At 40.0% G+C, this 27,258-nt stretch overlaps 1 protein-coding gene across 1 annotated transcript in view; it reads right to left on the bottom strand.

Moving 5' to 3' along the window:
* Window positions 1–27,258, bottom strand: part of CCDC170 (coiled-coil domain containing 170) — an 84,957-nt gene that overhangs the window by 40,574 nt on the left and 17,125 nt on the right. The window contains 7 exon segments of the mRNA XM_082855527.1: window positions 2,213–2,283; window positions 2,286–2,397; window positions 6,193–6,258; window positions 6,262–6,337; window positions 9,987–10,063; window positions 10,065–10,244; window positions 11,577–11,705. Coding sequence (XP_082711653.1) covers window positions 2,213–2,283; window positions 2,286–2,397; window positions 6,193–6,258; window positions 6,262–6,337; window positions 9,987–10,063; window positions 10,065–10,244; window positions 11,577–11,705 — 711 coding nt within the window.

A 27,258-nucleotide genomic window follows, 5' to 3' on the forward strand; every position in this document is an offset into this window, starting at 1 on the left:
CTCAAGGTCTCTCAGAAGGTTCTAGTCAAGCTGTTGACCAGGGCTACTGTCACCTCAAGATCATCTGAAGGAGGAATTCACTTCCAAGCTCACTCACATGGTAGCTGATAGGCCTCGGTTCCTGGGCACCTGGGCCAGGCAACTGACTACCTGAGGGCCCCATCACATGACAGCTGGTGTTCCTCAAAAGCAACGATGCAAGGGAATTCAAGAGAGTGTATCTAAAACAAAAGCCACAGTGTTTTCATAACGCAGTCTCATAAGTGAGATCCCACCACTTCTGACGTATTCCACTCACTGGAAGTGAGTCAATTCATCCAGCCCACAAGGGGAGGGGAATTAAATTCCACCTCTTAAGAAGTACAAAAAACGTGTGGGTCTGATAACCTCCAAGGATGATATTGTGGCATTATTGTTGACTTGTAGATGTGATAATGGTATTGTGATTATGTACGGTAATGTCCTTATTCTTAGAATATATATGCTGCTGTAGTCAGAAACAATACATATGATGTCTAAACCTATTTTGTGTGTGTGTGTGTGTGTGTGTGTGTGTATACAAAGTAATAAAGCAAATACAGCAAAATGCTAACAACTGTTGCCTTTGGGTGGGTAATAAATGGATGTTCATTGTATTCCTGTCTATACATGTTTGAAAATTTCTGTAAGAAAAATTTAGAGAAAAATAATTGAGTTATTTGAATTGTGTCCGCTCAAAATTCATATGTTGAAGCCCTAGCATCCAACGTGATGGTGTCTGGAGATGGGACCACTGAGAGGTAATTGCATTTAGATGAGGTCACTAAATGTCCAGAACTACGAGAAATAAATGTCTGTTTTTTAAGCCACCCAGTGTATGGCATTTTATTATAATAGCCGAAGCAGACTAAGACAAGGTTCTCAAATGACTGAAGTGACTTGATAACAGTGATAAAATTTTTACTCATTTCACAAAGTTAATGTGACAGAAGAAGAAATCCAGTGGTAAGAAGGGCTTTTGATACAGAGAACTGGGGGGAAATAGAAATTATTATCATTACTGTGGATCACTTTCATATTCCAACTTCTCATATTACCTCAGCTTGGCAGTGAAGTCACTGTAGACCTGGAAGACCTAAGAGATGATCCCACAAAGATGGCTCCTTCTACTGCATCCTGCCAACTCCAGAACCCCCGTCACAGCCTGTGGGACACCACTGAACCTTCACCCTTCATGGAGCCTCTCTTTTTCAGCATTAGTCATTCCTTAATTTTAAACTCCATCTCCTTTACTCTTCAACTTTCTCCTACGTATTTTATTAACTGATTGCACTAGCTCACTTTTGCTTTTGGAAATTAATTGTTATTATTAATTCCATAATTAGTTTCCTTGACACAAAATTTTTTAAATATAATTAAAGGATTATATAGTGTTAATACCGTATTAATTCCCATGCTCAAACAGGCTCCAGCTAATTTAAAAGGTAAAGCAATTCATTGGATAAATAAAAGTTTGGAATTAAGAGTCACTTCCCTTTGGCAATATCTCTCAAAATTACAAACCCCATATCCTTTGACCCAGCAAGTCTACTTCTAGGATTTTTGTCTTGCTGATATAGTCTCACATATGAGAACTGACAGATTATTCATAGCAGCCTTGTGTATAATAGTGTGTAGTGTCTTACCAATTTTTAAAAAAGTAAATAAAAAGAAAAACATAGAGGTGCAGAGTATGTTGCCATTTGTGTTAAAAATAAATAAAAATAAACATATGCATATATATAGGTAGAATATTTCTAGAAAGGTATATAAGCAATTGTTAACAGGTTGCCTCTAGAGAGACCCGCTCGGTGGCTGGGGGGAAGGGACTGGGGGATAACTTCTCATCACATTCCCCTGTGTCCATTTAGAATTTTGTGTCTTGTGAATGCATTACCTATTTGTTCAAAAATTAATTTGAAATTTTTGTAATCCTTACAGTTTAACCAAATAAGACGTATTGGCTACAAACTTTTTACTTTTAAGTGTTCTGTATTTCTTTTTTTCTAATTAGAAAAAAACTGTATCCAATGGCCAGATCAGGTCACTGACTCCCATGGTGCCCCAGACCTCCTGCTGAGAGGAGCCTTTGAAACTGCAGTCAATAACACCAGTGTGCTCATCCACATCTGCTTTTCAATTTCTGCTTCATAAACATGATCCCAGATGCACACACACGCTCCACATACTGTACCTGGTTCAGCTTCTCTTTCTCCTCCGCGCAGGAGGCAGCTTTTTTCTGCTCTCTGTTTACTTCTGAAGCAGCCTCATGACTGTTTCTCTGCTAGCTTTTGCCTCCATCTCATGGACATTTTTAGTCTCTTCAAGAGTAACGATTTGTCCTTGCACGAATGCGTTTTCCTTGCACAGCTCTCCAAGCTGAAGAGAAAGCAATTACAGCTGTCCCGTAAAAACTAGTAATTTCATACCACTCTAAGCAATTCTGATCTATAAACCCCAATGATCTCATGATCACATGACAACAGGGAAAGAGCTATCCCTCCATCCACTCAAAAGATAACTTTTTCAAAGGCAGCCCCTAAATGCTCTTGTTAGGTGCAGACCCAGTGGTCAAATTAAAATTAATCAAAAGGTAAATTAATCACAAGGCAACAAGGATGAAAGTTCAGCCAAAAGCTTCCAGACAGAACAAGCATCAACGAGCCCCTGGCTGCGAAATACTCAAGGGCCGGTGATGTGCCTACAGTTACGGCAGGCAAGGAAGCAAGGCGTTCTATTCAGCCCACATCCACTGGCACCAACTGCCTGCAAGGCGTTACCTGGCACAGGGTGTGGACATACAGAGAAGAAAGCAGGACTCTCTTTTTCAAACAGAAAATCCTTCTTATTAATATAAGCATAGAAAAATCCTGAATAACATGCTCAAACAATGTATTCGAGTGGTTGGCTGGGAGAATAAGACTTGTATGATTTATAAGGAGGGAAAATAAAACCAACCGGCCTCCTTGGCCCCAGGGAAACAGTCACGCAGACAGCTCAAGGATGCCTGTCGAAAGACCCGAAACTCCTCATGACAGGGTCAGCATTTGTGTTAGGATAATCGGGGAAGTGACATATCTTTTAGCCTCAGCAATTTGCCAGCATGGTGCCCTGCTCCTGACTCAGTGCTATTCCCTCTCTCGTGAACACTTTTCCTCATATTTGTATACTTCCTCTCCAACATCCTTTTCAAGGTCCCCATCTCAGAGGGGCACTCCTCGGCCGGTCTACCTAAAGTAGCATCCCATGCCTCTAACCTGCTTCACTCTCTTTCCCCATATCCTGATTTGTTTTTCTTCTTTGCACCTTTTACTACATGGGATAATACTGGATATTTGTTTATTTCCTCAGCATCTTTAACCACAACAATGGAAGCTCTAGGAGGGCACAGACTCAGTCTTGTCTCATTCACTGCTGTATCCCAGCACCCAGAACAGTGTCTAGCATACTGTAATCACTCACTAAACGTATGGGAAATGGATGAATGAATGCCAAATAAGGAATCCCTTCTTTGCTACTGTTTCCTTAGAGTGTGTGTGTACATGTGGTTATAAGGGCCTTAAAAGTAAGGGAATGGCTTTGAAATTGCAGTGGTTTTGTTCACCTTCTCAGGGTAACACCTAGTGAGTGTTCAAGACAGTAGCCTTTTTTCTCTTGGCCAGGGAGATTGTTGGTTTTTTTTTTTTTTTAAGGCAGGGACCTCCTCAGGTGATTGGGATGTTAAAACTCTAGGGTCTCAGGATCTGTTTAAAAATATAGGTTATATTATCATTCAGGTATGGTGAGGCCAACGGATCAGGAGACATTGAAACTGTGTTACTCACAGTTTCTGAGAGGAAGGGGCACACCATGCCATGCAGGGCCGCCCAGGGAGCACCAGGGCTGGTCAGGAGACAGAGAGAGCCAGGGGAAAACATGTTTTCCACAGGAAGGAATGGGTGAGGCAGGGTAAGCAAGCTAGTTTGAGTAATGTCAGCGGGTTCTGGAGTGTAGGAGCCATCTCTAGTTGTCTGCCACCTGACCCTGGGGTGATCAGTTGGATAGTGGCCAGAGCATAAAAGCCTGATAGAGGAAGTGGCTGGGCTGTGGGCTGTGTATTGGTTGGTTTGCTTATGAAAGCTGTGCACCCAGGAGAGTCATTTACTAGGAATTGGCTAATCCTGGGACCCAGTCTTTCCTGGGTCAGCAAGGCCCCAGATGTCAAAGCATTCGAAGTACAGAATATAAAAAGGCAAGATTAGTACAGTATTAACACCCAGATTAGCACCTGGAGATTGTCTCTGATGAGGGAAAGGGTACCTGAAAGAAGGAGCTTCTTAATTTCCTTTTCTTTTCCCCACCACTTGGCTTTAAAGATAACCCCCCAAACTACAGTGTGAAGTGGACTTTTATCGCCAGGCTCCTGGTCACATGTTATGGGGGGAGCTGAATCCAGCACCTTGAGGGTATCAGACAGAGCCCAGGCCTGAGCAACCAAAACCCATGAGTGAGGTGGAACTTCCTGAAGCAAAGTGTTCCATTTCGCAGCTCTCACAGAGTTCACGTGGGAGGCTTACTAATAACCCACTGAGGGGAGGCCTTTAAGAACGGCTGCATCGGGCTTCCCTGGTGGCGCAGTGGTTGAGAATCTGCCTGCCAATGCAGGGGACACGGGTTCGAGCCCTGGTCTGGGAAGATCCCACATGCCGCGGAGCAACTGGGCCCGTGAGCCATGGCCGCTGAGCCTGCGCGTCCGGAGCCTGTGCTCTGCAACAAGAGAGGCCACGACAGTGAGAGGCCGGCACACCGCGATGAAGAGTGGCCCCTGCTTGCCGCAACTAGAGAAAGCCCTCGCACAGAAACGAAGACCCAACACAGCCAAAAATAAATTAATTAATTAATTAAAAAAAAATACGGGAGTCCATGTATTTAAAAAAGAATGGCTGCATCCCCAGTGGTCACTGCAGTGCTGTTTACAATAGCCAAGACATGGAAGCAACCTAAATGTCCATCAACAGATGAATGGATAAAGAAGATGCGGTATATATAAACACAATGGAATAATACTCAGCCATAGAAAAGAATGAAATAATGTCGTTTGCAGCAACATGGATGGACTTAGAGATTATGATACTAAGTGACGTAAGCCAGACAGAGAAAGAAAAATATCATATGCTATCGCTTATATGTGGAATCTAAACAAAAATTATCCAAATGAACTTATGTACAAAATAGAAATAGACCCACAGACATAGAGAACAAACTTACGGTAACCAAAGGGGGAAGGGGGGGAGGGATAACTTAGGAGTCTGAGCCTAACATACACACACTACTATATATAAAATAGACAACCAACAAGAACCTACTTCATAGCACAGGGAACTATACTCAATCATTTATAATAACTTATAAGGGAAAAGAATCTGAAAAAGACTATCTATATATAATACATGTATATATATAACTGAATCATATGTACATGAATCTCTTTGCTGTACACCTGAAACTAACACAACAGTGTAAATCAACGAGACTTCCATTTAAATAAATAAATAAATATTTTTTTAGAAAAAGAATGGCTGCATGGAAATCTATCAGGAAGCAAGGATATGAAAGGTTTATAAATGAGCGAAGATATGGTGTCCATTCAAACAGCTTCACGCTCTCTAATGAATCACTACAGTCCAGGCAGTGATATAATTAATTTCCATCTCCATGGCAACCTACCATTAAAGTAGGATTTTTATTTATTTGGCTTTAGTGTAAAATCAAAAAGTACTTTAGAGATAATCTTAACCTTATGCTCAAAAAGTATCCCCAAAATGACACACAGCTGGTTTTGGTTTCGGTTGTGAGTGTGTATGTGTTTCTATCTGTAACTAAAACAAACAAAAATCTTCCTAAAACAAATCATTAAAATGAATAATTCGTTGTATTTGACAACCTAAATACATTTTAGACAAAACAATCAATTCCTTCTGGAGAATAATTAATCTCAAATAATGCTAGAAAGGATCTTGGAATTGAGGCTCAGAGACGTAATATGGTTTTTCCCAGGTCACGCAGTCAATTAATGCTGTACTAGGGCTCCTGCCCTGTTCTCCTGCACCCCCAGACTCAACCACAGCTCTTCCTTTATGGCACACTTCAGAATGACCACTAAATGTATAGTCTTTTTAATCTTCATACAAATACCTTTAGAATTAAATCTTCATCTGATGCCTTTTCATTCTTCTTCCCTGGATCTAAGCAGTCATGAAGTTAAGCCAGAAATTCCTCATGTTCCCTGCAATTCTGTGAGACTTGATCCTTATTCTCCTTGTTTTCCTTTAAACATTTTCTGTCGGGCAAATAACAAATAAGTCAAGTTTTAACACCAAAGAAGATAACATTCATCAAAGTTCAGAACTCAAGCTCTCTGTCGGGAAATAACCAATAATCATTTCAACACAACACAGTTTCCCAGACACAGAGCACGATATCGTCTTGCAAGCCCAGTTAAAGAGGGAGAAAAGTGCAAACAACTCTGGGGCACGTACACTCTGCAGAAATGTAGGGAGATCTTTACGGCATCTTAGCAAGGGAGACAGATTATCTGCCTCCTGTTCCTGACATTTTAGGATCTGCAGAAGTGGAAGGTGGTTCTCTAGATCACACATGGATCCACTCAGCCGTGAGTCTCTGTTGCTGCTTCGTGGGAAAGAAAGAGAGTGACGCTACGTTGGGTCTAGAGACCATGCTTTGGTCACTACACAATGATCCATAAGAGTTACTTAGAGCTTTCCCTGGCTCATGGCCAAGCATAACTATAATTAAAAATACATCAGAAGCAGGGGATGTGCCCACCCCTGGAAAAGAGAGGTGTTCAATCATCAGCAAAGATCACTATTAGTTTTTGCACATCCAGGATTTTTAAAAAATATTGGAATGGGCCAATCAAGGAAAATCAGTCAATTTATGCTCTGCTGTGAATATTTTATTTCAAATCTCAGATAGGTTTGCTAAAATAGCATAGTCTATTTCTAATTCTTTAAATGTTAAAAACTAAGAGATCATAAAAAGCAGACATATTTTAAAGGCAAATTAGGATCATTTCAATAATTTGGCATCATTTTTTAGTACCCTAGATAATAAACATGATTATTGCTTTCCCTTTTTACCATGTTGAGTGTTTACTGCAATTCTTTCACGCTATTCAAAGATTAACAAAGCATGTAATTGCATATACTCAAAAGCATATCATATTTCTATTTAGAAAAAATGTATAATAAAAGACCAACATCAATATATCTCTAAGTTCTTATTTTCAGCATATGAAAGGTAATATTTATTCAGTCTCTCTCACTCATTTAAGTCATAGTTAATGCTATGGCTCTCATTTATTTATGTATTTGATTCTATATATTTACGCTAAGATTTCAGTCTTACTTCTCTGTTCCAGGAGTTTCTAAATTATTTCCACTTCTATTTGCATTTCACTTTAACCCAACAAAGTCCCAGGCATCTATCATAAAGACATAATCACATAAATGTGAAAATATGAATGCACATGGGTACTCACTGCCTCTTAGTTTATAATCATTTTTTTAATGGAACTAACCTAAGTGCCTAAAGTTAAGAGCAAAAAGAACCTGTTAAGTAAATTATGGTATTAACAGGCAATGGAATATCACTGGCCATTAAAAATGATACAATGAAAGACTTTTTAAGTATTTACAACATATTATTCAGGAAAAATAGTTCACTACATGATACCGTTTATGTACAACTGTCTGAAGATCTATTCAACAAAATGTTAACTATAGCATTTCTGGAGTCATAAGGTTGTGAGTAATTTTAATTTTGGGGGGCACTTTATTATATCTTTAAAAACTTTCTTATAATGAATATATATCATTTTATTACTCATTTGTTTAATAAATATTTATTGGGCACTTACTATGCTACTTACTATGCTTAAAGGTGCTAAAGGTACAGTAGTAAACAAAACAGATAAACATCCCTCATGGGGCTTACATTCTAGTTGGGAAGACGGACAATAATCAAAACATAAATGTATGTAAAATGTATAGTATATTATAAAAGGGCTGGAGACAAAAACAATCAAGCAGGAAAGGGAGTAAGAAACATTTGGGAGGAGTGGGGTGAAATTTTAGATGTAGTCGCTAAGATCAGGTTAGTGGCAATGGGAAGTTGTCAAAATTTAGATTTATTTGGACGGCAGAGATAGATGATAGATTTACTGAAGGATCAAGGAAAGAGGAACAAGGATGATCCAAGATTTTGGCCCTGATCAACTAGAAGAATGGAATTACCATTAAACAAGTTAGGAAAAGCACAGGAGGATTTTGTGGAAACACCAGGAGGTATTCTGGACATGTTCCGTTTGAGATGCCTGTTAGACATCCGCATGGAGATGCCCAGTAAGTCGTAAGAGGTCCAGGCTAGATCTAGAAACTACTTTAAGTCATGAGACTGGATGAGAGTGAATTTAGATAGAAAGGAGAAGAGAGTCAAGGACTGAGTGAGCCCTGGGGCACTCCAGTACTTGGAAATCAAGGAGATGAGGAGGACAAAGCAAGAGACTGTGACAGAGAGCCTAGAAAGGTAAGATCAAAAGCAGGGGGCTTCCCTGGTGGCGCAGTGGTTGAGAGTCCGCCTGCCGATGCAGGGGACACGGGTTCGTGCCCCGGTCCGGGAAGATTCCACATGCCGCGGAGCGGCTGGGCCCCGTGAGCCGTGGCCGCTGAGCCTGCGCATCCGGAGCCTGTGCTCCGCAACGGGAGAGGCCACAACAGTGAGAGGCCTGCGTACTAAAAAAAAAAAAAAAAAAAAAGCAGGCACGCACAGTGTCCTGGAAGCTAAAACAAGAAAGTGGTTCAGGGAGAAAAGCCAACTGTTGGCTCAAACTGGAAAGTCAAGTAAGATAGGACTGATCATTGAATTTGCAATGCGCGGTCACTGGTCACCTTAATGAGCGGCTTCAGTAGAGTAGATCTGAGAAAGGAGAGAAATTGGTACAGTGAGTACATATAAACATGTTCCAGGAGTTTGGCAGTACATGGAAGGAGAGAAAGAGGATAGGAGCTGGAAGCATTGGGTTTTTGTTTTTATCTTTATAAGATGAAATAAGTAAAACAAGTATCAAGTATTTTATTAGTAAAGTGATTTAAGTTATTATACACAGAATTTTTAAAGTGTATCTTAAGAACAGGTAGCTCCCAATTTTATCTCAATAATCACCTTTTGTCAGAACTAAGGGTAGAAAACTTAGATTTCCTGAGCTCTCTGCATAAACTGGCAATAAACCCTAATGAGGAGTGTTCAGGGTGGTCTGGGGTGTTCTGGGTTTCCGGGGTATTTTTATAACTAGCTTCTGAATAAACCCTTCCTCCTGTGCACTATTCCACCACCTCCACTTAAACCTCTACTTAGAGGAAATCTTCCAAATTGTATATATCTAAGAATTTGCAACCCTAATCAATAGGGCATAAACATGCTTAGGACAACGCCATGTTTGTTAAGATTCTTGGTGACATTTAGAAATGAGCTTGGAAAAAATTTTCAAGAGTCCAAAGATACGTGAGGTCAATGATTTTTTTTTTTTTCAAAAATGCAAGGGACACGGGTTCGAGCCCTAGTCCGGGAAGACTCCACATGCCGCAAAGCAACTAAGCCCATGCACCACAACTACTGAGCCTGAACTCTAGAGCCCATGAGCCACAACTACTGAGCCTGCCTGCCACAACTACTGAAGCCCGTGCACCTAGAGCCCTGCTCGGCAACAAGAGAAGTCACGGAAATGAGAAGCCTGTGCATAGCAACAAAGAGTAGCCCCCCTCACCGGAACTAGAGAAAGCCTGCACGGAGCAGCAAAGACCCAACGCAGCCAAAAATAAATTAATAAATTTATTTTTTAAAGTTTAAAAAAAAAGAAATTAGTATTTTTAACACTAGCTCCACTGAGAAGTATATCGAAATATCCTCACTGCAATTTCTCGTCCAGTTCTACAACTTTCTTCTTTAACTCCTGGTTGTCCTTGACTGCAGACTGAGCTGTGATTTTTAGTTCTAATTTTAGAAGTGGAGAGTGCCGCTGATTCTTCTTCTAGCTCCTGAACTCTGTCTCTCAAAGAGGTGAGGAGAGACGATTCTCTGGCATTGTTTTCTCCGTAGTTCTCCATTTCAGCTTTCAACTCTTGACAGGAAACTTCTTTGGAAAGCATCTTGGATCGCAGTTTTCGAAGCTAACATGGAAAAGAAGTAAAAAGAGGGAAAAGATGTCAATGGTATAAGTTGGAAGTACCTTGAAAAAGACCCAAAGTCATAACTTAAAATTTCAATCTTTTATTCATGACTTCATCCGACTTTACTTTTTTTTTCTTCATATTTGTTTCCATATTACCAGCTGGGAAATTATACCTAAATAGTGGACTTCATAGTCTGTCTTTTTCAAAAAACAATTGAGCAATGTCTTGTGGTAATTGAGTCTCACTTAAGAGACATGGGTGGTGTATTTTGCAAAAAGCAATAAAATATTTTGCAATGAGAATTCATTTTCTAAATCTGTATTACTGCTATTGCTGCTCACGATGAAACAAGGAAGCTGCAAGGTAGGCTGTTTGTAATTTCATGGCCATAGCTGTTTCCCGAGTCAATACAGACTATGCGATATATCACAGCATTTCTCCCCCTGGCCTTATGGACCCTTACTGTGGCTGATAAAGAAACATAATACTCGGATTTCTGGAAAAAATATAGGAGAAAAGGAAAAATCATTATAGGATTTATACAAAGGAAACGTTTTAACTTTTATGAATTCTGTGGCATCAAAATGCTGAACACAGTATGTGCCTTATTAAGCTACCAGATCCACTCCCATTAGGAAATTTTATGAATGCATCTGTTTTTTTGCAAATGTAAGTATGCATGCATACACACACACACACACACACACACACACACACACACATCAACTCATCTTTCAGTGGGATCCTGGCAGCCTAGTGAGACTGCTAGTTACCTCACAGGCAAGCCTAGGATTCCTTGGGGCCATCAGGCTATATATAAGCGCAGTGAGTCTAGAGAGAATCTCCCAGAAACTCCACAATAGACCTGATCCAGGCCAGAGGGTAAATGGATCCCAATCATCTTCCTAGACTTTCCCCCAGACAATCAGAACCACAAGAAAGGGATTCAGATTTCCACCCCCAGAGCTTCAGATTGCAAGCAATCCACATTAAAGGCAGCTACTCCCAGGGATGTTTCCAGCCATCCAAAGCCCACATAGCCCAAACCCGAAGTCCCCAGGTGTCCCCAGGTGCTCTCGAGGATGTAGAGCTCCCCTGAGATGCAGAATCCTGCCCACGTCACCCTGCTTTGCATCACGGCAAATGCACAGCCTTTCAGGAGTTCTCCACAGCTAGAGGGTAGGGACACAATAAGAGAATAAGCGTAAACTTTGCCAAAAAGTTTAAAACTGTTTCCCTTTGTCCTATTTCTAATCACCTCTATACTCTGCTTCACTCCATAAGAAGCTAACAAGGCCATTTGTGAGTTATGAAGACGCAGACTCCCACCTCAGACTGAGCAGATTCAAATTTGACCAGAGTTGCTGCAAGTTCGCTCCGGGCAGCCTCGGCCACATTCCGATAGTGGTTTAACTGCTCCCGAGTAACTGCGACTTCCAAGAGATGATTATAAGTTTCCTGATAGGGTTCCCCAAAAGACAAAATATACAAAGGAGAGTTAAACAATCTTTTCCATGCAGCTGTGCAAAGCAAGATTAAGTACAGAAGCATTCTTTGTAGTCCAAATATGTTGGAAAGGCTGCCCAGAGATGTGTTTGGTTCAGATTATTTCATTCTCCTTCTCAAAATTTTAAGGGAAGCAGGAGGCAGCCCAGGAACGAATGATAGGCTCCCCCAGGACGGTAGTGGAGTTTGACTTTTAAGAGTTAGTATGTCCCCTTGGGGGACTTCCCTGGTGGTCCAGTGGGTAAGACTCCACACTCCCAATGTAGGGAGCCGGGGTTCGATCCCTGGTCAGGGAACTAGATCCTGCATGCTGCAACAAAGATCCCGCATGCCACAACAGAGACCTGGCACAGCCAAAAATAAATACATATATAAAATAAAATATTTTTTAAAAAAAAGATTTGGCCTTTGACACTACAGAGTTTCCTTCCACCCAACTCCAATGTTATTTGACCTCTGACCAGAACAGATAGCATCAACAAAGAACCACCAGAAGAGATGGCTAACAGGAGGCAGTTTTTATTGTTCTTCTATTTCCAGATTACAAAGATTATCAACTCATCTCTGGTCTGTTGAATAAGTGTTTCATGTATTTATCAAAGAGACCCTGTGATTCAAGTATAGAAGTCTGTCTCCTTCATAATTATCCACTATGCCATTTATTCTCAATCTCATAGCCTATCTTGGGTTTTTGTTTTTGTTTATTTATTTATTTATTTTTGGCTGTGTTGGGTCTTCGTTGCTGCACGCCGGCTTTCTCTAGTTGCGGTCAGCGGGGGCTACTCTTGGTTGAGGTGAGTGGGCTTCTCATTGCGGTGGCTTCTCCTATTGCAGAGCACAGGCTTCAGTAGTTGTGGCTCAAGGGCTCTAGAGCGCAGGCTCAGTAGTTGTGGCACACGGGCTTAGCTGCTCCACGGCATGTGGGATGTTCCCGGACCAGGGCTCGAACCCGTGTCCCCTGCATTGGCAGGCAGACTCTTAACCACTGCGCCACCAGGAAAGCCCTATCTTGGGGTTTTGAAGGTTACTCAGATGAATGCCTGAGGCCAGAGATAGTGGTCATGCGTGGAGTCCTTCTCCATCCAGAAGGGAACAACTCTCAGCTCCACTGATGGCTGCCAATGCAGAAATATGGATCCTAGCATGGCCTCATTACTCTACTTTTTCAAGACAAGTCCTATATTTGGGCTTTTTGAAGTAAAAATTCCCAGTTTTTCCTTCTGGGTAATTAATTTAAATTTTAAAAAAAGCACCATATGATCCCAATAAACACATCTGCAGAGCAGATTTGATGGGTTTGGGCTGTGGGTCAGTATGTAACCTCTGGTTCTATTTCTGTCCTATTCATGCCATAACACCTGCTTTCTGAAAGAATTATTCCAGAGTTTGGACAGATACCCACCTCTATGAAGTTTCCAGGGCCTGGGGTCTTTGTGAAAGACACACAAGAAAGCCATTCATTTTTGAAGGAATATGAAAGAGGTCACATAAAGGAGGGTTTCCCTGGAATATCTAGTGTCCTCAGGGAACACACCAGTAAAACCTGTTTATGATTCTGCCCGGCTACTGAACTGCCAAAGACTACTGTTTGGAAATACTCATGAATGCAAAGTCATCTTAAAGCCCTGAACTTCACAACAAGCGTTGTCATGACTAGTGTGTTTCAATCCACAAAATGCTAAACAAAACCTTCAGCGCACTTAGTAACAGCCAGTGTTTGTCAATTACAACATATGCAAGAAGATGGAAGGCATGTACTCCTGGGGAGAAAGCATAAAACAATTAACTGCATCTGTTAAGAGAACCACATCCTGTTCAGCCTCACCCAGCATTCAGAAGGAACTCTTCTACCCTAAACACTCCAGCAATATTTTCCAGAATAAGCCATGTGAGGACCTAGGTCACCTACAAGAGGTCTGAGCTACAGCACATATGGACCAATTTCTAAAATTCCTTAGGGAAATAAGTTTCTTAATGGCTATGATTATTTCTTTCATTGACTAACATGATTTTTTAGGACATGACAGAGTCATACTATAATTTTATATCTCTTTCTTATGAAAAAATATTGTGTCCGTTGGATATAATATTAAGAGCCCCTGAGACAGTTCAGAAGTGGGCCTTTATTTGAGGAGGTTACAGTGTAATGCAGGACACCACCAAAAGCATTAGCATCTTCACATGCTCATGGGCGAAAGAAACCACATATTAAGATATTATTACCTTTGACACTGGAGCAGGGCCTACATGAGGAGGACTCTTGATTACTGAGTTTAGAAGACAGGTGCTAGGATCTAAATCACCTTTCAAAGTCCAGCAGACTCGAGATTATTCATCAGCAAGTGTTTACGAAAAGCCTATTCTGGGTCAGGCACTGAGCTTACAGTCTAATAAGAAAAAGAGCATTTATCAAACAACCACGCTGGTGATTGTGTAATTACAAACTGAAATAAATTCAAGCAAAGAAAGAAACAGACAACAAAGGAAAGTGACTTAAAATTAGGGAGGTGGAAGGAAAGATTTCCCTAAAGAAGTGATGATTAAATAGAAATTAAATAGGCAAGAGGTACTGAAACAGGAGCAACCCACATCTTTCAAATAGCCAAAAGTCCGAGCAAAGGTCCTGTGGCAGGAGTATGCCCTGTGTGATCAAGGATCAGGGAGAAGGCAGTGAGGCCTTCTGAGGGGTCAGAGCAGGTGAAGAATACTGGCAGCAGGGCTCGAAAGACAGCCCTGAGCCCATTGATATATTTTAGTACCTGACAGGGCTTCTTTTCAAAAATATTCCTCCTTGGCTATTCTTACATGTTCATTTTACCATATGAAATTTAGAATCAGCTCATCAAATTCCAAAAATTCCTGTTGGTATTTTTATTGGGATCATGTTAACTTTATAAATAAACTTAAAGAGAATTAACATCTCTTAAATGTTGAGCTTTCCAAATAAAATCATCTTTTTTCCATTTGTTCAGGAATTCTCATATGTCACATATGTAGCTGTGATGGTTAATTTTATGTGACAACTTGACTGGGCCACAGGGTGTCCAGATATTTGGTTTAAACATTATTCTGGTTGTGTCTGTGAGGATTTTCTGGATGAGATTAACATCTGAATCAGTAGACTGAATAAAGCAGATTGCCCTCCCCAATGTGGGTGGGCCTCATCCAATCCACTGAAGGTCTGTGTAGAACAAAAAGCCTGAGTAAGGGAGAATCTGTTCTTTCTGCATGTTTTTGAGCTGGGACATCAATCTTCCCCTGCCTTTGGATTCAGACTCAGACTGGAATTTACACCTTCAGCTCTCCTGGGCCTCCAGCTGGCCTACTGCAGATCTTGGGAATTCTCAGCCTCCATTATTACTCAAGCCAATTCCTCGTCATATATATATATATATGTTTGTGTGTATATATATATATATATATATATACACACAAACATATATATATATATATATATACACACACACACACACACACACACACACATATACATACATATACATCCTACTGGTTCTGCTTCTCCAAAGAACCCTGACTGAGCCCCAGGGACACCTCTGTGTTGAGCTGGGCTCTGGAGTATACCACACTGACATAAATCATACCAATGTTTTCTTTTTTTTTTTTTCTGTTGCTATACCAATGTTTTTTTAAGCAAAAATAAACAAATGGGACCTAAACTTATAAGCTTTTACACAGGAAAGGAAACCATAAACAAAATGAAAGACAACCTATGGACTGGGAGAAAATATTTGCAATGTGACCGACAAGGGCTTAATTTCCAAAATATACAAACAGCTCCTACAACTCAATGACAAAAAAATAAACAACCCAATCAAAAAATGGGCAGAAGACCTAAACAGACATTTCTCCAAAGAAGACATACAGATGGCCAATAGGCACATGGAAAGATGCTCCACATTGCTAATTATTAGAGAAATGGAAATCAAAACTACAGTGAGGTACCACTTCACATCGGTCGGAATGGTCATCATCAAAAAGCCTACAAATAACAAAAGGTTGGAGAGGGTGTGGAGAAAAGGGAACCCTCCTACCTGTTGATGGGAATGTAAATTGGTACAGTCACTATGGAAAATACTCAGTAGTATCAAGTTTCCTTCAAAAAAAAAAAAACTAAAAACAGAGTTGCCATATGGAGTATACCACAGAAATCCATTCCTTCAAGACACTCTGAGGTAGCTTGAAATGAGAAGAAATGCACAGCAGTAGCATGAGAGGATTACAAGGATAAGAAAAACAATATGAAAACTGAAAGAAGACGTGAGTTTATTTATTTATGCCTACGCTTTTCCTCTTAGCCCTTCCCTGGCCGTCCCAGATCCTTATGTAGTCTTCTTCATATTTGGCTTGGATTTCTTCTTCGACCTGAGCTGTTTTAAGGGCTTAGTTGTTTTTGCGGCTCTCTGTCCTCAGAATTTGTTACGATGTCTGTTTTATTGCACTGTGCTCAGACAACCCAACTGTATTCCAGGCTGACATTCACGGGTGTACACCAGTGGGGTGGACCAATGTCCATTCAGAACTGGGTCCATTCAGACTGGAAGGTTGTCCTTCTTATACCAGCCATTACACATTTTCACCATCATCCTTTTCTATATTATTTCCACTTCAGGGAATTTATCAAGGTTTTTGTGAATACTCAATTTTATGAACATCCAATGGGTATTTAAAAGGAAGGTATATTCTCTATCTTCTGAGCTTGAAATTCAATATGTATCAATTAGTTCTACTTTATTCATCATTTTAATTACGCATTTCTAGTCTCGTCTAATTTCTACCCTAATTTCTACTCTATCCTGGCTCGAGAGAGGTGAGCTAGAGCCTCCTATTACTACTATAATTCTCTAACACCTTGTAGCACTTGTATTCTTGCTGAATGAACACTGGTACTGCTTGACTTGGTGCAAAGATTCAGAAATTTCATATATTCGTTGTGAATTGTACCACATAGCACGATAATGTGCCATTATTTGTCTGACCCTTTTTGCTCATAATTCAACTTTTTCCAATATTGAGATCATGACTCCTGATTTCTTTTTGTTTGCATCTGACTACATATACCTTTGTTCCAACTTTTTATTGTCAACCTTTCGGTATCACTTTGTCTTGGGTGTCTTATATGTAAATAAAGTTGGTTAAGCCCTTTGGATACCCTTCCAATTACACTATATCTATTAAAAATTTAAATGTAAATACTATGACCCAGCAGCTCTACCTCTCAATTATCTCCCCTTGAAAAACAGTCACATATGTGCATAACGATATAACAGCAAAAAAGAGGGGGTGTGTGAAACAATATAAATTCCCATCAACAAGACAATTACTAAAAAAGGCACTCCCAAACTATGAATACTAGAGGCAAGAAGCAGTAGGAGATCGTGCTGTATGTTTGGGCATAAGAATATCTCCAAGATATACCACTGAACAAAAGTAAGAAAGTATAGATCCACAGTTTGATACCTTTTTTCATAAAACACATAGGGAGGGAAAGCGCTATGTCTTTTCTATAAATGTATTTAGAGAAGAAAAAGAGAAAAAGGTCTGAAGGGACACACATCACCTTAATAACAGTCCTCACCTCTGGAGCCGACAATAGTATTGGAGTTGGGAGGGGAAAGGCTTTGTTTTTTTCAAGAAGGATATATTTATGCATTATTTGTGTAATTAAATATAATTTAAAGAAAAGAAAGATACTGGGAAGAAATGTTACTGCAGTTATCTTTCAGTTATAGGACTACCTTTTATTTTCTTCTTTATTATATGTTTTTATATTTTCCAAATCCTTTATAGTGACTGTACATTAATTTTATAATCAGAGTAAACACCCCCCCCTTAAATAAAAACAAAAGGAATAAGGATAAGAATAGACAAAAATCACAAAACCTGCCATGTGGTGCCTTTATGGAAAACACAAGGACAAAGAAACAATCCCAGTAGCATAGGAATTTGAATGCATGTGAGAGCAGACATCTCAGGGGTTTGCTCTTTTAATTAAGCCCCCTAAAGTTAGTAAGATTTCTGGAAAATTCTTCAACTTTTTCTATAAATATTAAGCAATCTTCACTTTAAAGAAACGAATTTTACCCTATTCAAAAGGGCAAGATTAAAAACTCATCCATTTGTCCTCACATGAGGACACTCCAAGTTATTAGGTCTCTCTCAGCCAACCCATGAAGCAATTTTACATTAATTTTAAAAAGCCAACTACCTATGATTTGATTCGGCTACTGATATTATGATAATGGTTGAAATTGCCTCACAGGGTGGCTCATAGGCTTTTCAGAATAAAGGATAGTTTCAAAGCGCAAAGGCAGAAAGAAGAGATCAGCTTATTCATAATTTAGTACACAATGTGTCCGATTATCTGACCTGGGGACAATGTCTTGGGCCAGTCTTGCTTCTATGGTTTAGTTGTCTTATTTTCCCATGGACAAAAAATAAAAAGAAAAGAAAAGGAGAGGGAAAATCACTGCCTACCTCTGACACACAAAAGCACCTAAATCCATTCCTATCTTTCTATCCCATAACCAGCCTCCCCTTTTGTTCCAGCATTATTCCATACCGCAGCGCATGACTGTGTCACCAGGGCACTTCCACTATGGAATGCTTCCTTTAGCCTCTCTCTCTCTATCTCCTTCCCTCTCTCTCCCCATCCCTCTTTAAGCCTTCACTGCTGCCCCAGGGAGCAATCCCTTCTAAGACTCTCTCCCCTACTCTCCAACTTCTTCCCCCCAAGCAGTTTCTTCCCTAATTTACAGAGCATAAATTAAGTCTTACAAATTGTATTTCTCCAACCAATGCCAATTTTGACTACTCATCAATTCTTCTCCGGATTTTCAAGGATTTTCCTGGCCCTCCTGCTTTTCCTTCTTATATCTGCATTTGGTTTCCGGGGTTTACTACTGCCTGCAGGGGACAGTGTGATGGGTGTGGAATTCAGGAAATAGATAAATCTGAGTGTCTACATTTTAGCAGTTGTGGGACAAATTTTGGAGGAAGACATTTCTGCATTAAATCAAGTTTTGTGAAGAAGCCGATCTATTATTTTTCCATTGTTCTCTAATCCCTTTTTTCTTGGGTGTCACTTAAAAACCCTTCTAACTCTATATCTTTATTGCAGAGAATGCAGTATTCCAAAATGTTCTTAATACTGTGGCTCTACTAAGAGAAACTGAGTCATCTTTTCAGATGGGGAAGGGTTGCAGTTAGAAAAACTTAGATGCCAAACCTTTTGAGGGTTTGCTTCAAGTACTAATCCTGATATAACAATATATATTAAATATGTATCTTATATATACTTATATATTAGATATGTATCTCATATATATACATATATATATGATCATAACTAATATTCACTGAACCAGGAACTATTTCTTTTTTGGGGGGGCGGGGGGAACTATTTCCGTTCAATCTTCACAACAGCCCTATGACTATTCTTTTTTATTTATTTATTTATTTATTTATTTATTTATTTATTTATGGCTGCATTGGGTCGTCGTTGCTGCGCGCAGGCTTCCTCTAGTTGCTCTGAGCAGGGGCTACTCTTCGTTGCGGTGCGCGGGCTTCTTATTGCGGTGGCTTCTCTTGTTGCGGAGCACAGGCTCTAGGCGCGCAGCCTTCAGTAGTTGCAGCACACAGGCTTCAGTAGTTGTGGCACGTGGACTCAGTAGTTGTGGCAGGAGGGCTTCAGCAGTTGTGGCTCACAGGCTTTAGAGCGCAGGCTCAGTAGCTGTGATGATGGGCTTAGTTGCTCCACGGCATGTGGGATCTTCCCGGACCAGGGCTCGAACCCGTGTCCCCTGCATTAGCAGGTGGATTCTTAACCACTGAGCCACCAGGGAAGTCCCCTCTGACTATTCTTATCCCCCAGGGACTGTTCTTATCCTCTTATCAAAAAATGAAGCTATTAAGGACTAAAAAGGAAATTCTTTTGCCAAAGAGCAAACAACTGGTAGTAGATCTGGAAGCAGTGATTGCTTTTCTGTGCTATATAATTTTAAAATTAAGTTTAAAGTAGGATTAATGAATGGGCATATAAAATGTCCCTGCCACTGCAGGAGACACTTCGGCATATACCCCGTGACCCACAATTCTACTTGTCATTCTACATGAATGTTCGTGGTTTGCAGTGTCCATCAATACAGGAATTGGTCAACAACAGTACATCCATAAGATGGGAAACTAGAAAGCAGTTAAAAGAACAGAACTAAACCTATTTAGAGCAGCACAGATAGATCTCAAAAACATATTGTTTTTCAAATAAAGTAAATCAGAGAACAAAACTAATAGTATGATACCGTTTATGTTTTTAAAGTACATGTTAGACAAAATAACATATTTTCTAGGTTTAAGTATGAATGCAAAAAGTATTTTTTTAATGGTCTGGAGGATACTCACCAAACGTATTTAATAATTCCCTCTGGAGAAGGGGATCAGGATTAGAGGTGATTGCCAAAAGGAACTATAGTTTATATGTAATGTTCTCATTTTTAAAGGAAAAGTGGATATAATTGTAATATTAAAATCAATTTCTTAATTAAGTGAAAAGACAACTGAAAGCATGTTTAAAGAGGCCAATTTTCTATGCTCTCAGCTTTCACACCCTAATCTTCAGACTTAAGAAACTGAATACCATGTGAATTCTTTACTGGCTGCGGAGGCAGCAGGAAACCCTGAACTTGAACCTCAGCGTGCACAAGGCGGCAGCAGTAAAAAGAAGAATCATTGAGTTTCCAGCAATACTTGGAATGTATTTTTTGGGCAGCAAGAAGGTTTTGACTACATTTCGGACAGGAAGTTCACCACAAAAATGAATGGAATAATACAATATTATAGCCAAAACAGTATCTTCAAGGATTAAAACAAGAATTCAATGATTCTTCATGTTTTTATTAACTCTAAAAAGATCTCCAATTAACAAAGAACAAGCCAGAGAGAGAAAACCACCTAAATAACATGTGTTGCACTAAATCCCTGCTTTCTCTTCCAGCGTAACTCTTAGCTCTGCCCAAAGAAAATGCAACAAAAGTGATGCTGCTTCATCATTTTGATAATATTTCTTCTGTTAAAAGGAGGCCATGACTCACAGGGATATTGGCTCGGTGCTTTGTGACAGCCTGGAGGGGTGGGACAGGGAGGGTGGGAGGGAGGGAGACGCAACAGGGAAGACATATGGGAACATATGTTTATGTATGACTGATTCACTTTGTTATAAAGCAGAAACTAACACACCATTGTAAAGCAATTATACCCCAATAAAGATGTTAAAAAAAAAAAAAAAAAAAAGGAGGCCATGACTTCCAGCATACACACTCCTGCCAGCGACAGTCTCCTGAGAGACGAATTTTGTAAACAATGAGAAGACTGTGGAACGTTAGCATGGGTAATCTCTCCAGGTTTCACATTAGAAAGAAACCAAATAATTTTTAACCTCCTCATGAGAATTGCTGCAAGGTGACAAAGCAAGATGACAACGCAAGATCCACAAGTAAGTTTTCAGAATTAATTTTTCTCTTTTGCGTCCAGAATAAAACGGGTTAAAGGCAGATTTCAAATCCCAAACCACAGGGCTTAGCAAGTCTCATTACTAACCATGGAGAGGACACGGATGTCCTCAGCACACTCTAGAGGACAGACCAGAGTGGGCAGACTCCTGTTTAGGAAGCCCTTCCTTTCTGAAGATAGAACCCCTAATCTCACCCTCTCTCCTCCCCAGGACCTGCATCACATGATCCCTAATAAAGAGCTCAGCAGGAGGCAGCTGGGGAAGATCAAAGGAGGGGTCAGAGGCCACAAGAAAATCAACTAATGGACAGTGTATTCACCTGAATAGTAAACCTCTCGGGACTTCCCTGGTGGTCCAGTGGTTAAGAATTCGCCTTCCAATGCAGGGGACGCAGGTTCGATCCCTGGTCGGGGAACTGAGATCCCACATGCCACGGGGCAACTAAGCCCGCGCGCCACAGCTACTGAGCCTGTGCACTCTGGAGCTCATGCGTAACAACTAGAGAGAAGCCTGTGCGGTGCAATGAAAGATCCCGCGTGCCGCAACTAAGACCCGATGCAGCCAAAAAAAAAAAAAAAAGAAAAAAGTAATCCTCTCACTCTTCTCATATTTGCAGTTTCAAAGTCTTCGCACTCCATTTTTCCCTCTGCTTAATTTTCTGAAAGACTTGACCCATCAAAATTCCCACCTGACCACACCACTATCTTTCACTTATTCTCTCATACAGCCTATGCTTCTCCTTCACAGCACTTACACAATGGCAAGGAATACATTATATGTGTACTTAAGTATTTAATGTCTCCCTCCCTCAAAAGACTGTGATGTTCACAATGTCATACCTAGCACCTAACCAGCACCCCACAATGTAAGTGTTCAATAATTATTCGTAGAATAAGTGAATGGATGGATGGATGGATGGATGGAGAGATGCACTTTTTATTAATATCTTAGTCCTCCCATTTGAGTCACTCCACAATCTCATTCTGTTCTCATCTGCTACACCAAGTTCCATCAGTCTCTGGAGCTGGCTGATTTCTACTGCACACCGAGCCCCAGCGATGATGGGCTAGTTTAGGAAACACACAGATTCTCCCACTATGACCCATCGCAGCCTGTCCGTCTCCAGTAGCATTAGTATCCAGACACCATGGATGTATCGCATAACCCTAAGCCCTGACAAGAGAAAAGCTGTCTTGCCTTTGACTCTGTGGGTGCTCTGAAACATACCTCCCAGCCACTGAATAGCTTCTTCTATATCATGGCAGGATCATAAACTAAAGGCGAGTCCCCACCCCACTAGTGTTTCCTGTAATCTTCACAGTTTACCAAAGGTCAAGCCCTTAGAGAATGACTTTAACCTCCATGCAAAGTTTCAAGTTTATTTCTCATCCAATGTCAAAACAAGCAAAACAAAAAAGGAATTAAGCAAATGGCAGGAAAGAAAGACTGAAAGAGGGAACGAATAAGAGGACGCGAGTGTCCTGTGTGTGCTGTTGGTGCCGCGCATTTGTTAGGGGTGAACCGGTGTGACTTGGCCCTTCCAGGCAGATCAACGTGACTCACACGATCTACCCGAACCACGAGGTAAAGCAAACAAGTTGCTCAGTAACAGGACACCTGTTCACTGCAGGAAATCACAACGGATCTCAAAACCCGTGGAACGATCCAATGGCGTAACGCCAAGCCTTTGTTCAGTAAAAGCACTTCTATAGCAGGGCCAAAACCATGGAGTCCAAATAGGCATCTCTCTCGGGTTTTGGTTTTTCAGGGATAATTTTGAAGTAGAGCAGAGAATGAATGAATGCAGCTTCTTCAGTCAACCCTCTGAATGTCATTGGACAACATCAGCTTAGTTAGTATCAGAAACACATTCCTGAGACCTCTTGTGTTAAGACTCATCGTCTGGATCCAGCCTCCTGCTGAGACCAGTAAAATACGTCCCGCTAGGTGAGAACAGAGGCTTCATATACCTAACTCCAACTCACCAAGCTCTCAAATGTCACAGGTGCTAAGCTGATGTAATAATTTTAAGGCATCTCAACATTAGGATTGAAAATGGCTCTGCCAAAACTGCATCCAAAAATAAATGTAGACGGATGCCACAGCTGCCTCGCTCTCCTCCCTTCCACGCATCTCCTTCTGTGCTGACCTAACCTTCCCACTGCTGCAGAGTAGACGGGATGAAACTCACACCTGATCAGGTCCCTCCCTACCTACCAAAGCTGCCCATCTTAGACCAGGTAAGGGATAATCTCCTTAAGTTGTACAGATCTCCACTCAATCACCAAAGGCCTGTTATCAGTGTTTCTGTCCCAATGTCAATATCTAGCCTAACCTTCAGTCACAAATGAGATTTGTCTAAATACGCCATGTATCTTTCATAACTGTTCCATGCTTGAGGTCCTTCTGCCTCCTTCCCAGTCTCTTCTTCCACTTGAGAAACGCCTGGACTCAATTCAAGACTTAGAATGGGCTTCTCTGTGAAACTTTTCTAGCGTACCCAGGCAGAATTCTTTTTTTTTTTTTTAATTTTTATTGGAGTACAGTTGATTTACAATGTTGTGTTAGTTTCTGTTGCACAGCAAAGTGAATCAGTTATACATAAACATATATCCACTCTTTTTTAGATTCTCTTCCCATATAGGTCAGTACAGAATATTGAATAGAGTTTCCTGTGCTACACAGTAGGTTCTTACTAGTTATCTATCAATATTTTATATATATTAGTTTGTATGTGTCAATCCCGGTCTCCCAATTTATCCCTTCCCACCCCTTACCCGCTTAGTAACCATAAGTTTGTTTTCTACTTCTGTGACTCTATTTCTGTTTTGTAGATAGGTTCATTTGTACCATTTTTTTAGATTCCTTACCCAATTTACCACTCATCCTCAGCTTGTTTTATTTATTTTGGTTAATAATTCTCTGATTGTCTAATCAATGAAAAAAGATAAATGTCACCCACATTCTTACCAGAGACAATACTGATATATTTTCATGCATTTCTTTATAGTACTTTTCTTATACATATATATTGTGTGCTTTTTAAAAAACATAATTGGGGTTACACTATAACAATAATTTGGTATCCTATCTTCTTCGCTAAATATTAATATTTTCCCAAGTATTCTTTTAAAATGTTAAGAGATGCACAACATTCCATCATAAAGCTGTAGTTTAATCTCACTATTCTATTGATAGACATTTAGTTCTGTTTCCTATCTGTCACTATTAGACATCTATGTCTAATGTCTAATGTCTATTAGACATTAGAATTTCTGATTGTTTCCTTAACATAAATTCCTGGAAGGGAAACAACTGGGTCAAAGTGAATAAAAATTTTAAGGATTTTCGTACATATATCAACACATAAGTAGCACTAATTTACATTCCTACCGATAATTTATTATAATAGTTTCATGACACTAAGGGCCACCGCTTACTCAGTCCCTTCCCAATATTTCTCTGTCACTTTAAAGATGTCTACATTTTAATATTTATCAAATGAATAATAATACAGTAACATAAGTTATCATTTTTTGAGGATCTGAGCTACATAAGCACAACGTAAGCACTGTACTAACACGATTACATTAAATCCTTACAATTCTTACAGAAGACAATTCTCCTCCTTTCCCAGGCTTGCCCAACAGATAGTGAGTGACAGAACCTGACAACAAACCCACAGCCTACCTGACCTAAATCCATGCTTTGACCAGCGGGTCTACAAACGTTTTTGCTTATGCAACCTATCAGTATCAATTTGTAGAATAAATTTGAATATTTATTTATGTAAAAATATACTACTGTCATATTAGGCATATTACCAAATATACACAAAAATACAAATTAAGATGAGATTAAAATAATAATGCAAATATTTTCTTCCTGAACCTCTCACAAATCATTTTGCACACCTCCTGTAGACACAACCCACTTCTGAGGAGCACAGCCCTTATCTTCTACACTAGTTTTTATGTCTACCACTAGGACATAAGCTCCATGAGGGCAGGCCCTGTGTCTGTTTTTTAGCACTGTATCTCCAGTGTCTACGCTGCCTGGTACGCTAATGAAAGACATGTTGAATATTAATAAATGAATAAATGATTCAGCTGCAAGGTTGTGGGTTTGAGGGAAGAATCTAGACATCAGTTATATTTGTATCCCTAGCACCAAGCACATTTCCTAGCACACGATGGACACCTCTATAAATGTCTGCTGAGTGGATATACATTTGCTGTTTGATGAGTAAATGAGTGAATGGAGGGATGATGGATGGATGGATGGACAGATGGACAGACAGAATGGAAAGGCTTCTTCCCCTCTGTTCACATCTCTAGGATTAGCATATCAAAGATAAAAATACCTGGCTGAACTTATTTAATTTCAATAACACTTTACTACTGCTAAACAGTGGTCCTGTTGGAACAAGTATAGATGGAGTTTCACTCACCTCTCATAAAAACAGAAAGTAACAAGCCTCATATTTTTAAAATTAGCCCTGGCGAGAGCTCAACCTAGAACAGAGATATGAGCTTCAGAAGGAGATGGGAGGGAGAGGAGATAGTTGACCAAGATGCACTGGGGAGGAAAGGCCATGAATTATTTATTCATCCACATCTTGCTAGATAAGAACAAAAGTTTAAAAGACTGAAAAAATACTTACCTTGAAGGAACCAAAATTGTAACTCAATCCTTGTTAGGGTGAAGGTCTCATCCTATCTAATTTGTAATTTTTCTGTATCTTGTTATGAAAATATCTTGGCTAATAAAATTGCAGTTGTTTCTTTAACTCATCCTGTCTTTAGAAGCTTATTGTCACTCCCTGTGTAACAGCTATTCTTAATCTCAAGGTTTTACATGCTACATGGACATGAGAGGATATTACATTAATCCATACTCTCAGTATCTTTAGTTTGTAACCTTGCTGATACATCACTTACATTCACTTGTTAATCAGAAAACATTAAGATGTTTTGTCTTGCCTTTTTCTTCAGTTGTGACTGTAATTTTAAAAATCATTTCTAAAATGAGCATAAATGTGGAAGCTCTTCAAACAGCTATTAGTCTCTCTTTGCTTATTTCCATTCTTGAGGTGGATATGATTACCTCACCAGAATGCAAACTCCACGAGGGCGTTATTATTTATAGACACCAGGTAGTAAATACTAATCATGCTAGCTCTGTATTAAGCATGATTCAAATACAATGCCATTTAATCCCAAGTGCAACTATGTGAAGCTGTTACAACTGTCCACATGGCATAAAAAAGAAATTTAGGTTCAAAGATGATAAGGCGTTTGATCTGAATCCCACAGCTGTGTTTTCTGGCTCCTCTCTTCCCCTCCCCTCCTCTCCCCTTCCCTTTCCTCCTTCCCCCGGTCTCCTTCCCTCTCCTCTCCTTTCTACCCTCAACTCTAATCTTACTCTGGCTCACTCTACCTAGCCACTGCGACCTGTTTTCAGTCTTTAAATCAATGTTCCCTGAGCCTCAATCGAAATTAGTTTCCTGTGTTATTCACTCTCATGTCGCCTAATACTTATCCTTCGTGTTATCACCAAATTAACTATTATTTATTTGTATGATTATTTACTTAATATCTATGTCCCCCACTAGACTATGAGGTCCACAGAGGCAGGAAAATGCCTGTTCTGTTCACCACCGTGTCCCCTGTGACTGAGTATCAGTCAAGATCACAGAGTGAATGAAGGAGTGAGTGAAATGGCACAGCCAGAATTCAAACCAAAGCCTATCCGACTCCAAAGTCCATATTGTTAATCACTATGTTATCATCCTATATGTAGATATGCAATCATTTCTCCCTAAGTCGAATTCTTTTCCGACCTTCATTCAATATTGCTGTCTGCAAGGCAAGTAGGGCTGCTGTAGTAATGAGATGCATTTCCATAACTAATTTTAAGTTCACAAAATTTAACTTTAATGAATTCATAAATCTCTTTCCAACCACTTTCTGGAAGATT

This window comes from Leucopleurus acutus (genome assembly GCF_964270905.1).
Source record: "Leucopleurus acutus genome assembly, chromosome: 15".
NCBI lineage: Eukaryota > Metazoa > Chordata > Mammalia > Artiodactyla > Delphinidae > Leucopleurus > Leucopleurus acutus.